Below are 18,572 nucleotides of genomic sequence, written 5' to 3'. Positions count from 1 at the left end.
ATTTATAAATAGATATATATATATATATATATATATATCTATTTATATATAAATATTATATATATATAAATAGATATATATATATATATATATATATCTATTTATATATATATATATTTATATATAAATAGATATATATATATATATATATATATATATATATAAATATATATATATATATATATATATATATATATATATATATATATATATATATATATATATAAATAAATATATATATATATATATATATATATATATATATATATATATATATATATATATATATATACATATATATATATATATTTATATATATATATATATATATATATATATATATGTATATTTATATATATATATATATATATATATATATATATATATATATACATATATATATATATATATATATATATATATATATACATATATATATATTTATATATATATATATATATATATATATATATATATATATATATATATATTTATATATATATATATATATATATATATATATATATATATATATATATATATATATATATATATATATATATATATATATATATACATATATATATATATATATTTATATATATATATATATATATATATATATATATATATATATATATATACATATATATATATATATATATATATATATATATATATATATATATATATATATATATATATATATATATATATATATATATATATATATATATATATATATATATATATATATATATATATATATATATATATACAGGTCGGACACGATTATCCGGGGACTCTCTTATTTGGAACTCCATTATCCGGAATTTAATTATTTTGGTGTTCGTTTTTAATTTTTATCCAGAAAGATTAACTTTACTATCATTTCCTTCTGTCATATTTGTTACCATTTTATGTCACTTCCGGTATGTTTGGGACATGTTCGAATAAAGTGAAAATAATCAAGGTCCAATTTATTTTTTGCCACTCCGGATTGTAGCCCTTTTCGCCTCAGAAATAATTTCTGTTTACGCCACTCCATCATACAAGTGAAATAACAAAAGGGAAATATTTCTTTTAGGTTCGTTAACTACAAATTTGAAAGTTTTTTGCTGTGATTCGATTATCCAGAAAACTCGATTATCCGGAATGAAATATTTTCTAATCGAGTCCGACCTGTATATGTAAAAGTGTTGATATAAATATAAATAAATATTAGTAAATAATTAAATAATTGATATCAGTCGTCAACCAAGTTGGACGTGTTTGTTGTTAGCTCCTATCCACGCGCGAATTTAAATCAAATTATTGTTTTTCGCTTAGTTTTCATTTTGCTTGTTGTGTTTTTGTGTCGGTAAAAATGAATCAAATTTGCGAAGTCTGCGCGAAAGACTCCGGTGCCGAAGTGTTCTGGTCGTGTGTTGGAGGGTGTAATCGAAAATTCCATGCCTCCTGTGTGGGAGTATCGTGCCCCCCCGAAGTAGTTGCTAAAAGCAGAAGTTCTCTGCGTATCGTTAAAAAAGACAAACAAGATAAACAGCCGTAGATCCAACTGCATTTCTGCTACCGTGCTGCGATTCCTGCCAACTTTTAGTAACGGCATCGTTTGAATTGAACACGTTGACCAAACAGCAGAACAAGCTGACGAAATTGATTGATGATAATACAGAGGTGATTCATCGACTTGTGACCCAACTCGAACAACCAAGCACAATTCCAGAAACTCTAGAGGGTATCGACAAGTCACTTATACAAATAAACCAAGCGCTAACGTCAAACATCAAAGCCAACAGTGTGGCTGGTGTTATGCCTACACTTAAAAATCACCTGACGCAGCTCGTTAACATTGCTTTTTCGGAATTCAAGAACGAACTTCGGAACGAATTAACGGAATCGCTGACCAGCATAAATAACGAACTTTCTCAGTTAGGACAGCTGTTTGTAGAAACAGCAACCAGCTGTACAATACAAACCAATCCGTTAGAGATAAACATTGTAGATGAGCTTAAAACTCTGTCATCCTGCATCGAAGAACTAAGATCTAAGTCAGCGAGTGTTGCCACTCCCCCAATAGCTTCACCTGTTTCACTTCCAAGTTTGGCAACAGAACTTAATTTGGATAATGCCAATAATTCAGGTTGGCGGTTTCTAGGTTCAAAAAAAGTTTGGAAAGCGGATTGGACAGATTATGATGAACGTAAAAGGCGTCGTTTGGTACAGTTGAAGAATGCAGATGCAGCCAGAAGAAGGAGGAATCGACGACAACAGGCTTACAACAACAATACTAACAACAACAACCGCAATGGTAACAATTACAACAACCGCAACAATAACAACCACCTGAACAACAATGACAATTACAATCGCAACAATAACATCTACAACCACCGCAGCAATAACAACCACCAGAACCGCAACAATAACAACTACAATCACAACAATAACATCTACAACAACCGCAGCAACAACAACCACCAGAACCGCAACAATAATAACTTCAATCGCAATAATAACATCTACAACAACCGCAACATTAACAACTCCAACAACAACAATAACAGTATCAATAATAACAACAATCAAATCCCGAATCGTTACCTCAATCTTAACAGGAATCTTAACAACAGCTACTACAACCAACTACCACCAGACCGTGTGCTTCTTGCTGCAGCGAAGGATAAATTTTCTCGACCCCCACCTAATCTCCAGCATATCTCTTTTCAACGAGGCGAAATACTTAATCCGTACCCAGCGAATAATGAGTCACAATCATCTTTCATGCCTACCGTTTCAACGAGCCCGCTCAACTTAACGACTCCCGCGACCTCTTCAGCTGTATCGTGTCCTTACCATTTGGCTGGCAGCCACAACTATAACAATAACAATAATTTCAGATCAGCAAGTTTCCCGTGTGATGGATGTTATTGTAAGCATTCGTGTTCTCAAAATCAGTGACGCTCAGAGAAAGAAAAAACAACGCCAGTAGTCAATGAAGTTTTGATTTATGCTCAGAATTTCAACAGGATGCGCAGTGCACTCAAAATTAATCACATTAATAACAGAATAAGTGGATGTTCATACTCAATCATCTTAGCAACGGAAACGAACTGGAACGAAGACATTAAAAGTGAAGAAGTTTTCAACAGTTCCTTTAATGTGTTCAGGAGCGATCGTGATTTATCACTATCTGATAAGAAATCAGGTGGAGGAGTGCTTGTGGCTGTTGGGGTTCAGCATGATTCTGAGCAAATCATAACCCAGAAACATGCCGAATTTGAAGATGTCTGGGTTAAAGTTCTGTTGAAGGGTGAAATCCATATTTTCGTATCTGTTTACTTTCCACCCCACTTTGCCAAAAAGCAATCATATGAAAAATTTTTAAGGACGGTAGAATTAGTGAATGATGAGTCCCACACTAACTCAAAAATTCATATATATGGAGATTTCAATCAAAATGATGCTGATTTTATTGTAAACGATGATAATGAATCGCTTTTACTTCCTGTAGTAGGAGAAAACGAAACTCTGCAATTTATTTTTGACGGTTTTAGTCAACTTGGATTAAATCAGGTAAACTCAATCCGGAATGAGCAAAACTGTTTTTTAGACTTTTTATTCACCAATTGCACGGAAGATTTTAGTGTTGACAAAGCAGAATATCCCCTATGGAAAAATGAAAAATTTCATACTGCAATTGAGTACTCGCTAATGATTGATACCGAGAGATCACGACCCTCTGATCATGAGCCTGAATATAAATATGACTTCACTAAAGCAAACTTTGAACTAATCAATCGTAAATTAACTGACATCGACTGGCAATCACTTCTAAAAAATGAAATAGATATGAACAAAGCGGTTGATAATTTTTTATCATCACTGTATAGTGTTCTAGACTCAACTGTACCAAAATCAAAAAAGAAAACGGTTAGCTCAAAAGATCCCATTTGGTTCACCAGAGAAATCAAAAATTTTAAGAATAGGAAACAAAAAGCTCATAAAACTCACAAAAAACTTAAAGACCAAAGAAATTTGGACAAATATTTGAACATTTGTGATGAACTGAATACTAAAATATCTATTGCGTATGAGAACTACAACACAAGGGTGGAAAATAACATTAAATCAGACCCAAAACAGTTTTTTAAATTTGCAAACTATAAAATGAAGTCTAATAACTTCCCATCTCGCATGCAATATGAAGACTTTGCCAGTACTGACTCAAAGCAAATCTGCAACAAGTTTGCGAGTTTTTTTCGAACCGTTTATAAAAATAGCGACGAAGTCAGGGACTTTGAGTATTTCTCGCACTTGCATGAACAAATAAATAACGTATCTATTAAGCAAATAACTGTTCAAGAAATCCTCGCAACACTAAAAGAACTGGACGCTTCAAAAGGACCAGGTCCAGATGGAATTCCACCCTCACTCATGAAAAATCTTGCTCCTGCCTTCGTAAAACCCTTGTTTTGGCTTTTCAACTTATCCCTTACGTCCGGACAGTTTCCATCAGTCTGGAAAAAATCTTTTCTTATACCGATTTTCAAGTCAGGTAAGAGATCTGACATCAAAAATTATCGTGGCATTGCAATAATATCATGTATTCCTAAACTTTTTGAAGCTATCGTAAACCAAAAAATATTTAATCAGGTAAAGAATCGCATAACGTGTAACCAACATGGTTTTTACAAAGGGAGGTCTACGGCTACCAACTTACTTGAATTTGTTGATTTCTCTCTTGCGTCTATGGACAGAGGCAACTTCGTGGAAACTCTATACACGGATTTTAGTAAAGCTTTTGACAGAGTAGATATTTCCATGCTTATGTTCAAATTAAAAAAACTGGGATTTGAGTCAGGCCTACTTAAATGGATTGAATCTTATTTGACGAACAGGACACAAACGGTTAGGTTTAAGGGACACCTTTCTGTACCAGTAAAAGTGACATCTGGAGTTCCACAAGGCTCTCATTTAGGCCCTTTGCTCTTCATTTTATTTGTTAATGACGTTACCCTTGTGTTGAATCGTCTCAAAGTATTGATATATGCCGATGACATGAAACTGTACATGGAAATAAAACACAAATCAGACATCCAACAATTCCAACAAGAGGTTGACATTTTCTACATTTGGTGTAAAAAAAGTCTTCTTGATCTCAACGTAAAAAAATGTAATATTATATCCTACACAAGAAAAAGAAATCCTGAACATGCCAGTTGCACTCTTGCACATCAAGTTGTAGAAAGGTGTTATCAAATTAGAGATTTAGGAGTAATTATGAATTCTAAGTTAACATTCATTGATCACTACAATACGATCATCAATAGAGCCAACAGTATGCTAAGTTTTATAAAAAGGTTCAGTTATCATTTCGTAGACCCGTACACTATAAAAACTCTCTTTGTTACATATGTTAGATCTATTTTAGAATACTGTAGTGTTGTTTGGTCGCCTTATCAAGACGTCCATTCCAATAGAATTGAATCCGTACAAAAACAGTTTTTGTTATATGCACTAAGAAAACTAGGTTGGAATTCATTTCCTCTCCCTTGTTATGAATCGCGTTGCATGCTTATTAATATAGAAACGCTTGAAAAAAGAAGAGAAATTGCTTCGGTAACTCTTGTCAACGATTTAGTTTCACAACGCATAAGTTCGGAAAATTTGCTTGGAAAACTCAACTTTTATGCTCCTACACGCTCATTAAGAACGCGAAAAATTTTCGTATTAAATTCTTATAGAACAGAATATGCCATGGCCGGGCCAGTTAATAGTATGATGAGTCTTTACAATAAATATTGTGAAGTTATTGATTTAACGATGTCACGAAATGCTCTTAGAAAAATATTGAACACTAGAATTACATAACTATATTTGTGATGTTAGCAATAGTTTTTAAGATGTAGTCTACTATGATTGACGAAATAAATAAATAAATAAATTCATCACAAAACATCCCCCCTATTAAAAACAACTACATGGATTTATTGGCATATCCTCTCATTAACAGGAATTCTAAACTGTGTTTAAAGAACAAACTTTTGATTTACAAATAAATTTTTAGACCAGCAATGCTTTATGCTGTACCGATCTGGTCAAGTTGCTGTTCAACAAGGAAGAAAACGCTCCAAAGGAATCAGAATAAAATTCTGAAAATGATTTTGAAGCGTCCTCCTTGGTTTGGTACACTCGAATTACATAGACTTACTGGTGTTGAACCATTAGAAGCTATGTCAAATAATATTATTAACAATTTTCGACAAAAATCGTTGCAATCCACAATTGCTACGATAAGCTTTCTTTATAGCCAATAAGTTAGCAATTATGATAGTTGTAAGTTTACTTCCCCTTTTTTGGCAAGTAGGTTTAAATTTCTACGAACGATAAGTCCTAATTGCGAAAGCAAACAAATCCTAACAATCAAAATTACAAATTTCTAACAGTGTTGAGAAGTCACCATTTGTGATTGGACACACATACTCATTACTTACTAATATTTATCATAAATACTTAAGCTACTAACAAATCCCCCCCCCCCTTTAAAAAAACATGGATTTATTGGCTTTATTTTAGAAGTAACGCGAATGCATAAAAATTACTACAGCGTGCTTGGTGTAACAATCACTTACTCAAGCGTGCTTGGAGTAACAATCACTGTGAAATTCGGATATCTTTGTCTAAAAATCTTTAATTGAATAGTTTAATCAATCATCAAAAGGTAATGCTTGACTTCTATGCATCATCTCGATTACGGCAATATCCATATTGAGTAGTATTCGGTCATTTTCGGTTGTTTCCCAGAAGTTGCCATCATAAAATTCAAAATGGTGTCTTAGGTCAATCATTCATGGTTCCAGAGATACTCATATTACTTTAGGCTGTTTTTCAGAAACCGGAAGTTGCCATTTTGGATTTCAAAATCGCATTTTGAGACATTTTCTGGCCTCTGGGCGTCATTTCAAACAACCATATTAGAAACCGGAAGTTTCCATCTTAAATTTAAACTGGCGTCTGAAGTCAAGTTTTGGCTTCTGTGCATCGACCCGACTATTTTGGGCTGTTTTCCGTAAAACCTGGCTGAAATATCAGTTTAATTTGTATGGGAGACCTCCCTTCCAGAGTACGAAGGAGTGTCAAACGATCTTAGAAATTTGTGTTTGATTTGTATAAGAGCTCTCCCATCCAGACGTGGGAGGGGTCGAACTACCATGAAAATATGTTTTGCTCCCAAGAACCCCCACATGCCTAATTTGGTTCTATTTACTTGATTAGTTCTTGAGTTGTGAAGAAATCTGTGTTTCTTTTGTATGAAAGGCCTCTCTTCCAGAAGAGGGAGGAGTCTCGAACCACCATGAAATTTTTTCTTGCTCTCAAAAACCTCAACATATCATATTTGGTTCCATTTACTTGATTTTTTCTCGAGATGTGCAGAAATTTGTGTTCCATTTGCAAGGAACTCCTCCCTTCCAGAAGAAGGAGGAGTGTCAAAACATTATGAATATATTTGATACCCCTAAAAACATTCACATGCCAAATTTGGTTATATTTGCTTGATTGGTTCTCGAGCTGTGCGAAATTTGTGTTACATTTGTATGGGACCCCTTCCTTACAGAAGAGGGAGGGGTGTCAAACCATTATGGACATATTTGCTACCTCTAAAAACATTTACCTGTCAAATTTGGTTCCATTTACTTGGTTAGTTTTCGAGATGTGCAGAAATTTGTGTTTGTATTTGTATTTGTATTTGAATAATCCATCTGACAATAAATAGTCTTAATGAATAAATAAACTAGCTACACATTTCTAATTCTATTTACAAAATATCGGGTTGGTTCGTCAAATTCAAAGTGCTCTTCAACATCAGTAAAGCTACGAACACACGCTGTGAACGGTTCATTATTTCCAAACAAGGTACGGTGATAAGTTGGTTGCAATAACGTCGTGTTTCGAAGAGATCTGTTTGGGATACGAAAATTCACCATTTGGAGTAGTCCAGGGGCATCAATTTCCCCATTTAAGAGTTTAGCGATAAACAGAGATTGCTGTAACTTCCTTCGACGTCCAAGAGTATCTAATCCAAGTAGCCGGCACCTATCATGATATGAAGGTAAATTGTCGGGGTTACGCCTGGGTAAGTTCTTTAGGGCCAAGCGAATAAACCGTTTTTGAACCCGTTCAATCCTAAGGCTCCAAGTAATCTGGTAAGGATGCCATATAATGACTGCATATTCTAAAATTGGACGTACAAGTGCGCAGTACAAAGACTTCCAACAATGTGGGTCAGATTAGTCCTTAGCAACCTTGGATACAAAACCCAATTGTCGTGTAGCTTTCGATATCAGTCCAGAACGGTGCAGATCAAAGGTTATTTTTGAGTCCAATAAAATTCCCAAATCAGTCACTTTACTAACTCTAGTAAGTAATTTGCCGTCAATATGGTAATCGAACACTGTTGGTTGTAATTTCCGATGAAATGAGATAACCTGGCATTTTTCAACACTAATAATCAGTTTGTTTCTGTGGCACCAGTCAACGAACAGATTTAAACAGGTTTGTAAACGCCAACAATCCTCCTGCGTTTGTACTATAGCATACAACTTTAAGTCGTCAGCATACACTAGTTTCAGACAACGTTTATCCAGTATCAAAGCAGCGTCATTGAAATACAGAATAAATAGAAGCGGTCCGAGATTGCTGCCTTGTGGACACCAGACTTATTTGAAAAAGGCCCTGATACACAATCATCAATCATCACTCGAAGTTCACGACCAGTTAGATAGGATTCCAACCAGGTCACCAGTTGAGTAGAAATCCCAAGCCGAGACAATTTGTGTAACAATATTTGATGGTCGATTTTATCGAATGCTGCCTTCAAGTCAGTATAGATCGTATCTACCTGCACTTCATTCTCCATGCTCGTTATACACTCCGAGGTAAATTTCATTAAGTTTGTTGTAACCGACCGCCCAGGTATAAAGCCGTGTTGGTCAATAGAAATGTAGTTTTTCGTGACATCGAGAATAGTTTTACTCACAATTATGTCGAACAATTTTGAAGCGGCTGAGAGGCTCGTAATTCCTCGGTAGTTCATCACATTGTAACGATCACCTCGCTTAAAAACAGGATACATAAAAGACTGCTTCCAAATGCGAGGAAATTTCATTTGCTGAAAAGAGCGGTTGAAAATGTCGCTTAGTGGTTGCGCTACAGCAGCAATACAGCGACATATCACAACTGCAGGTAGACCATCAGGACCAGGAGCAAACGATCGTTTCAATTTTTCGCAGCTGACAAAACCATATCTACGTTTACAGCACAAGCACACAGTTCAACCAAGTCAGCGGGAACATCACGGATGGCATCATTTATCTCTGTTCTGGATGAGAAATCCGTTGAAAACACCGAAGAAAAATGCTCGGCAAACAACTGACAAGAATCAACAATAGCGTCTGATGTAGTCTCATTCAGATAGACATTTTTTGGTATCGCGGAACTTTTTCGCTTAGAATTAATGAAACGCCAGAAACCACGGGGATTTCTAGTTAAACTCATTTGTACCCGTAATACGTACGATTTATAGAGACAGGAATTCCAAAACCTATATGCCTTACTAGCTTGCTGAAACCTTGTTTGGTTACCAGAAGTTCTACGTCGTCGTAGGTTCCGTTGACAAGCGTTGCGCACACGTATCATTTGTATGGGAAGAGGGAGGGGTTTCGAACTATCTTAGTTACCTTTCTCGGCCCCCAAAACTCCTATATACAAAATTTCACGCCGATCGGTTTAGTAGTTTTCAAGGCTATATGGATCAGACAGACAGACAGAGCTGCATTTTTATGTGTTTAGATTTTAACTAGGCTTTCGAATAAACGTTGATCAATGGTCAATTTTAGGCTTTATTCAGATCAGCCTGGGCAGTTTAGCATTACATAGCCAGCGTGCAACTGTGAGCTACAGATTTAGGGGAACAACGGGCAATACGGACAGGGTGGGCAAGATGGACCATAGCTCGTTTCTACATACACTAGGGTGGCAATGCTTGTTTGAAAAAAAAAACCATCATCAAATCTCAAAAACCGATCATGTACATTTTGTTCATTGGCAAAAAAATGATCTGTGCAAAACTTCAGCTCAAACGGACATGATTTAGGGGTGCCTCAAAGCGCTCAAAGTTGTGATTTTTCGACCTTCGAAAAACTACCAAGCGGGGAGGTGGTGTTTAGAACCGCCCTAGTAAGAAATAAAAGCAAAACCCTAATGTAAATCAAGTTTGAGATACCTAATGAACATAAAAATAATTTATATTTGGTTTGGAATGAGCCGTCCGTGAAAGTCCGTTTCAAAATATTCCATATTAAGCCTTCAGTTGCTCAGAAAACGACTAAGTCCCAGAAGGTCGATTTTTGGTCAAACATTTTTTTTCGAGATAATCTTTCGCATCGAAAAATAAATTTCGATTTTCCCAATTGTGTCCTAAAGATATACCGGTTTTTATATATCACTTGAAAAAGCCGCGTTTTCTGAGCAAAACGTGATTTTCAAAAAATGTTTATCGTTTTCCTACGATTTTTAAATGAAGAATAAAAAAACTGCTCTTAAGGTCTTAAATGACATTTCGCCCATGTACGGTATATGGGAGAACTGTCATTTAACACCTTTCGAGCAGTTTTTTATTCTTTATTTAAAAATCGAAGGAAAATGATAATCTTTTTTTTAACATCACGTTTTGCTCAGAAAATTTCACTCTTTCAGCTGATATATAAAAATCAGACAACCGTGTAAAATTTTAGGACCCAATTTCCTGTACTCACCCCTTGGTAGTTTTTCGAGGGTCGAAAAATCACAACTTTGAGGCACCCCTTCATCATGTCCGATTGAGCTGAAGTTTTGCTCAGATCATTTGAATGAACATGGTCGGTTTTAGGAATTTGATATGACCCTTTTCGCTGCCACCCCTACATACACTAATGAAATTTACGCAAATTATTCATGGCAGTCGCATACCAACAGAATTTTAAGAATTTCGAGATTTATGTTGATGAAAACAATAGTTAGTTATTTGAAAAAAATATATGTATAGTTTTCGCAGTGTCGAATTCAAGCTTCTAATGCTGTAAAACTGCAGAGAACGGTAGTTTTTAATGACCTAGGAATAGTTAGGAATATTTCAAACATGAGGGTGAATACAGTTTAAAGAAAATATTATTTTTACAGAAATCGGAGTGATCTTTAGAATTGATTCCCTTCTGGGCAAGACGGTCAGTTGTTGTGCGGGTCAAATGGGCAGTCTGAGAAAACGACGATAGTAGGGTAGAGCGGGGCTAGTTGGTCATTTTTGGTCAAAATGTTCTCTAACTTTCTGTAGGGAATATTAAAGCAAAAACTCATTACATGAAAATGTTGCGTTAAGTCTGTAGCATCTAGAAAAAATATGAACAACTCAAAATAGTTTACGATTATGCGGATATTTTTTGATTTTTGAGTTGATGTCAAATTGTCCAACTAGCCCCTCAGATGGGGTAAGTTGGTCAGGGTGTGGGGTAAATTAGCCAATGTTATTTCGGAACGACAATTCAGCTATCCGTCCTCACTGCATTTGCGGCAGCCTGTAGCGTCTCAGTGGAAGTCAAACCTCTTCCGGATTTTTGTAATACGTTCGCTTCTCGAAATCTCGAACCCTGAGAAAAGTAACTCATAATTGCATGAAACAAACCGTATTATTCTTTCATACCCGACGAATCTGTCTAATGGTTTGGTTGGACACAAAATCAAAGACAACACGGATTAAATTGAGAACCGGAGCCGAATTCTAGATTCGCGTCTGTAATCACAAGCACACTACCAAAGGCTCATTAGTTTTTTGTTGTTTAAAACTTGCATTAGATGAAATTTTCGTCGGGTAGGGACATTTGTCGATGCATTAGTGTACGTTAAAATTATTTCAGATCAATGACTAAGCATTTATAGTGTCCACTGAAACATTCATAAAAATGACGACGAAATTAAGATAACTTTAATCAGATTGTTTATCGTTCGAAATTAACGGTTTTGCTAAGCAGAGCACATGTTGTTTTTGTTTGGTTTAAGTATGGATCACGAAATGCGCCGTTCCTAGATGCATTCACTTGGTTACTTTCATTCATTGATGATGTGCATAGGACCAAGCAGCCCCGCTAGTATGTGACCAACTAGCCCCTCATGTATTAAATATGAAAATTACTTAAAATACATGAAAATAAAATTTTGGCGAAAATTTGTTTTACACAACATAAAACTAACAAAAAGTACTTTCATTATGCATTGAATTAGGTTTATTTCAATTTGGCTAGCTTTGTTTAGACAAAAAGTTTCAACTTGAAAAACGAATAGAATTGATGGCCAATTTGGCACCATCCTGTATTTAATATACGTCCTAATTGAAACTGTACTTTATTCTGTTATTTAGATTCTCTGGTTATCCATTACATATCACCCATATTACACGATTTTTTTGATATGTAGATTCAAAGATATTCTCATTGACCAACTTACCCCGTAACCAACTAGCCCCGCTCTACCCTACCATTTATTATCCTTTATATCAGCATTCTTAGCATGTGTAATGAGAACCAAAGTCATAAACTCTCATTTGAAATAAAAATCATCATTAGAAATGCTGATGAAACCATTAAAATTACTACATGAAAATTATGTAAATGATTCCATCTGCACAGCGGACGGTATGGTTTAAACACGTGCTTTTTTGCACAGTGCGTCGTCCCGTATAGAAAAACAATTTGCTAGAGTTTTCTTTTAGAGTCCGTCTTACCATGGCTGCAGCACAACCGGTCCGTTTTGTGCATATGAAATAGCGGTTTTCGAGATTGTTTTTATTGTAGTGAAAACTAATATAAAATCACTATAAAAAGGAAAGGTTTGCATTATTTTATGAAAAGCATTAGTAAACGATGCATTTTATGAATATCGTTGGTTGAAATATTGTGTTTTGAGCAGAATAATGAATGGTTTCCTTAGAGTGACCACCTTGCCCGTTGTTCCCGTACTGCTTTGTCATTAAATAATTGGAAAAGCAGTTCCTTAACAGCTTGCAGTCGGCAATTGAAAGCAAGCTGTATAGTTGTTATATAGCAGTCGAATAAACGTGAAAACATCATGTCAATCTTTTAGTTAACTGCATTACTCGTATGTCTTACTTTCATTCGCGTGCACATATACGCACTCGTACAGTCAAACAGCGGGAGGGAGAGGGTGAAACAAAATTTTGGATTTTACGTATCAATCTGTGAGGTAGACACATTGGGAATTTCACAGTAATTGTTGGGTTGCTTCTACCGGAAAATAGGCGGAACGTCCGATTTGATTAGTGTTAGTATTTAAAGTTGATCTCCGACGAATTGAAGATCATTACTGACTCTCCAGCTCTCTCAGTAGAAATGTAAGCTTTGCGGTAAAACAGCTTGCTTTCATTGTTTTGATCTCAGTTTGTGCCTGATTAACAGGGAAGCAACATGGGAACGTTGCGAGACCAGCTCGGTCAGTATAAACGAAATCAGTATGTTTGTAATTATTTTGGTTCACGCGACGAGTGTTTGCGAAATAAACCGGAAAATCCTGGACTTTTACTCATTTATATTATGTTATTTATGTTAATAGATTAGGTTGTATCAAGTGGTATTGACCTTAAACCTGTTTGTACATCTATCAACAGGGAGAGAACTGCTGCTGACTGCGACATTGTTTTCAATATTCATTGCAGTGCAATCGATAGGAGAAGGTGAGAGTTGAAACAGTTACATATTATTCGACGTGATTTTTAGCATTATGCATTTGCACAGAACAACCTCGAAGACTGGTTTGCCACTATACCACCTGGTCACAAGGTCGCGCCGGGGATGCCTCTTATCGGATTGAAAATGTGCCCGGGAATTTGTGCACACATGTTGTATACAACTTTATCGGTATTGATGAAGATACGTTTGAGCTTATGCCACTGGATCGCGAAATTGATATAGTACAGAATGGCTTTGGTCGTTTTGTAGATCTAAAGAAAAAATTTCCTCATCTGCGCGTTTCAATCGCTGTTGGAGGATGGGCTCATGGGGGAGAAAAGTTCAGTAAGATGGCTGCGTTTAGACGTCGGCGTCAAAAGTTTATCATAAGTGTGGTGAATTTCCTGGAACAGTATGGTTTCGATGGTTTCGAAATCGCATGGTTGTATCCTGGAAATGCTGAACGTGGAGGTAACGTGAATGATAAAGATAACTTTATTTACCTGGCGGAAGAGCTGACACGAGCATTCAGGAAAATTGGACGAGGATGGGAATTGTCATTACAAGTACCAGCAGATAAATCTCGGCTCGGAATTGGATATGAGATTGACGCACTATGCGAGTGAGTATTTCAATGTATATATAACGTTTTAGTGTATAATCTGTTCTTGTTCGTTTCGTTTCAGTGCTACTGATTATGTGCATCTCATAGGATACGATTTACGTGGATGGTGGAACAATTTTGCAGATGTACATAGTCCCATGGCAAATCGACCACATGATCGAGGAAATTTTCAAGGGATCAACGTCCAGGAAGGAGTCGAACAATGGCTTTCTAAAGGGTGTTCTCCGAGTAAAGTTGTTCTTGGAGTTCCTATGCTTGGTCGCACGTATATCCTAGCCAACTCGCAAGAGAATAGTATCGGTTCATTGACAACTGGTCCAGGTCCGACCGGTCGATATACTCACGATGCTGGCTATTTGGGATATTTCGAGATATGCCTAAAGTTCAAAGCACCGCGATCAAACTGGCGAAAACTTTGGGATGACATTGGGTTATGCCCATATGCTTACCAGGGCCGCGAATGGATTGGGTATGAGAATGAGCAATCTCTGCAGGAGAAGGTTAAGTTCGTTAAGCAAAAGCAGCTTGCCGGAATATACGCATTCTCGCTGGATCTGGATGACTATCGCGGTGACTGCGGTGGAGAGCTTTATCCTCTTACACGTGAATTATTCAAATATATTGAAGAAACACAAAAAGACAGCAATATTACTGTTGCCATTGATCGATTGCCATGGGCATAGTGATGTTAATAAAAATGATACTCATGACAATACTGGTTGGCTACTGCGTTGACATCGGCCAATTGGATAAATATTGGGTAAAAGACTTGTTTTCGCCCTTTCAGTAGATTAAATATTAAATATTACCCATCATTTTGATGGCCAAGAATGATTTTCTGAGTAGCTTAGTGTTATTTGATACAACAAAAATATTGAAAGAAGAAGTTATGCAAAAACGTGCCTCCACCCAGAGGTCAATTACAGAATTTTGAGACAGATTAGTGACTTCATTTATAAATTGTCACAAAAACTCTATTCACCGACCGTAAAACTTTGTCCCGAGCTTTTGCATTGAAGTATTTATTCTCAGAAATGCAATTGTCAGACCACAAACAAAAATAAATCTAGTTTTCTTCCATATGAAAACCTATGTACGTTAGTACACTAAGGTCACTTTTTACCGGGATTCCGGAATTTACGCGGTTTTTTACGCGGATTTCGGAATTTACGCGGTTTTTTTATGCGGATTCCGGAATTAACCGGCACGTAACTCCCGCGTAAAATGCGACTTTAGTGTATTAGTTTCAGGTATATTCAGATTCAGATTAATATATCCCTCGTCTCTACAACTAAATGTAAAACGCGCTGTGGGGTTTTCAGAGTAGAATGTGTCACTGTTGAATGACTACAAGATGAATTGTCAACTGTCCCTATAGTCCCTATTAGGATTTAATTTTTAAAATACATATACATTGAAATTTGACACCTTTTGTCATTGGCAGTTGTCATATTTCTTATTACACATCAATAAAGCATTTACGACGGCAGGTTTTAAGGCGTTGTGCGGTTTTTACTCTTTTGATGGGAGCTCATAACCAAATGTATCACTTATAGGTTTGTATATCCATGGGGTATGATGTGTAGTATTACTCTGTAGTCTTGTTTATTCCGTACAATTTATCCGCAAATCAGTTTAGGCATGTGTTACATCAAGAATCTCATTATCCACAATCGCCATTTTACAATCGTCAAGTGAGTACTTCTGAGTTACGGATTTTATTGCAATCTAAAGAACTTAACTGACTGATAAAGAAGTTCTTCATCACTTCTGCTTACGAATCTGTTGATTAATACAGTAAGGTCTTTTTTTACATGACTTGTTTTTACACAGTTTTTTACGACAATTTTCCCAATAACGTGGTTTTTACGTCGTTTTTATGAATAGCGTGGTTATTTTACACATTTTTTTGCACGTTACGTATCCATCGTATAAAAAATACTTTACTATATACAAAAACTCGATTTCATAATGCAATCGCAAAATTGCATTTTTTAACGTGCCGAATCATGCACTTTCTTTCTTTTGTGTTGTCCGTGAATATTTTGAATATATATCCTTAGACACCTGTTGAAATCTGTATTATGAATCTTATATTGTTCATAGATTTGAATATCGAGAAAGGCTGTACGGAATCAAATTCCATCATTTCCAAATGGCTGAACTTTTTACTCATTGGGCGTTTACTATTGAACATTTGGGTGAAATTTGTTCAATGTGTATCATTGACACTGTGTAAGTTGAAATGCAATGCAATTGATGCGAAGATAGAGTCGGAAGAACAAAGGAGGCTCAAAGAAATTTTGCGCACATTGGCTGTGACACAAGTAGAAGTGGTTTCAAAGGCTGTTCGCAGCTATACGAATTCTCCTATGAATATGTCAATTTATAGGTGATAACAAAGGCAAAACTATTTCCTTCCTTTATTTTCGCATGCAAAAACCAAACCAATATCAACAGAGTCGTCAGGGCCAATACCTCAAAAATCCGAATCTTTCTCATCGTGCAATTAGCAGGACGCTGAGAATGGTTCAATCTACGGTAACTCGCGTTTTAATTCGGTACAACGAGCGTTGGACCATTGACCGGAAAGAAAAAAGTGGTCAAAATAGATCTCCTTTATCCTTTACACTATACAAAGGATCACAAACAGGTAGTTCAATCTTTTAGAAGGAACAAACAGTTCAGTTAGAGATGTGACTAAAAAACTGCATTTGAGTTAAACTTTCGTACACGTACAAAGTTTAGAAGGCGCCGAATCGCAATGAACGGCAGAATACGGTGGCGAAAACACGTGCCAGAAACTTTATACCCAGATGTTGACGAAACCACATTGCCTCGTTTTAGATGACGAGACATGTGTTAAGGCAGACTCCGACAGCTTCCGGGGCAGAAGTTTGCCAAAAAGTACATGGTTTGGCAAGCAATCGTGTCGATAGTGGAACACTCCATTCGTGACAACCGGGACGGTCAATGGGCAGCCTTCGAAAGCGTTTACTTCCACTTCTGAGGTCACACAATAGTCCTACATCTTTCTGGCCGGATTTACACACTTAAAATTTTTTGCCGGGTCTCGGTAATTTATTGCCGAGAACGGCACCACTGAGTGCTCGGTTGAGAAAAAAATGACAGCTGTCAAATTTTTTCGTAGATCTCGGTTCAGCCTAACTGAAATTTCGGAATTCGGGTATTTTGTGCCGAAATTTCAGTTTGGTGAACCGAGATTTACGAAAAAATGTGACAGCTGTCTTTATTTTTTTAACCGAGCACTCAGTGGTGCCGTTCTCGGCAATAAATTACCGAGACCCGGCAAAAAAATTTAAGTGTGTAGCCTCTTATCATTACTCGAAAGATGTTCTGGAGACTGAGGAAGTCAATTTCGTACCGAAGCATTTCAAATCCCCGAACGCATGAATTGGGCACTTCGGAAACATCATAAGGAAGTAAAATCGGAGGAGGATATGAAGAGGAAATGGATTTCCTCACAAAAAACAATGGATACAAACGTTGTACAAGACCTTATGAGCACTGTTAAAAGAAAAAGTTCGGGCATTTGGATATGGGGATGAAATTGAATAAAACGAACAGTGAAAAAACTAAATAAAATATTATATTTTACTACCTGGAAGTTAGAAGGATTGGTTGGATGAGTGAAATGTACCAAATCTTTTTTTGTGATGCAATTTGATGCCGTGCACCCTTTATATTTCTTTTGTTAAAGAAAGGAATTTTAATTTTTAATGTGTACGTTTTTGTGTATAGTCATCATAACCTTCAATATAATTTCATGTGCGCCGATTGAGTTTGGCACGAATAGCGATGAGAAGTATTGAAGTTGGTCCCTGGTATAGCTTTTTAGGGTTATGAAACTGGTATTGGCTTGGCGGGTTCTGCTGTTGAAGAAGAATTATATCGGCACCAAAAAGAATTCACGACAGGTTTTACCCGTGGATCATCTTAACGAAATATGTTGCTAGCTCTCTGCTGAGCAGACATGGAATTGATATTAAAACCGAACCGCAGACAGACGTCCAAGCTGAGTTCCAAACTTGTGTAAAGATTTTTAAAGTAGCAATCCGTAACCAGATAGCGCTACCAGTGACGCTAGACTCATACACCAGCGAAAAAAAAATGTATTGTAGCGATAAGGTCACCAGGCGGCACTAGTATAC

The 18,572-nt window shown here is 36.1% G+C and overlaps 1 protein-coding gene across 1 annotated transcript; it reads left to right on the top strand.

The window, feature by feature from the left end:
- Window positions 1–13,451: 13,451 nt before the first annotated feature.
- Window positions 13,452–15,488, top strand: LOC129723238 (endochitinase-like). The gene is made up of 4 exons (XM_055677329.1): window positions 13,452–13,539; window positions 13,715–13,780; window positions 13,842–14,397; window positions 14,462–15,488. The coding sequence occupies exons 1-4, from the start codon at window positions 13,515–13,517 to the stop codon at window positions 15,081–15,083; spliced, it is 1,269 nt and encodes a 422-aa protein (XP_055533304.1). The 5' UTR covers window positions 13,452–13,514; the 3' UTR covers window positions 15,084–15,488.
- The last annotated feature ends 3,084 nt before the right edge of the window (window positions 15,489–18,572 follow it).

Source organism: Wyeomyia smithii, chromosome 1 (assembly GCF_029784165.1).
Source record: "Wyeomyia smithii strain HCP4-BCI-WySm-NY-G18 chromosome 1, ASM2978416v1, whole genome shotgun sequence".
Taxonomy (NCBI): Eukaryota; Metazoa; Arthropoda; class Insecta; order Diptera; family Culicidae; genus Wyeomyia; species Wyeomyia smithii.
The sequence above is the reverse complement of the archived record's forward strand: the minus strand, read 5'-3'. Positions and strand labels throughout refer to the sequence as shown.

What these genes read in the sequence shown, in the direction of transcription:
- LOC129723238 (XM_055677329.1), top strand. Translation starts at nt 13,515, where the DNA reads ATGGGAACGTTGCGAGACCAGCTCG. An exon ending in AACGTTGCGAGACCAGCTCG is followed by an intron (nt 13,540 to 13,714) that starts GTCAGTATAAAC and finishes ATCTATCAACAG; the next exon opens with GGAGAGAACTGCTGCTGACT. An exon ending in AGTGCAATCGATAGGAGAAG is followed by an intron (nt 13,781 to 13,841) that starts GTGAGAGTTGAA and finishes GCATTTGCACAG; the next exon opens with AACAACCTCGAAGACTGGTT.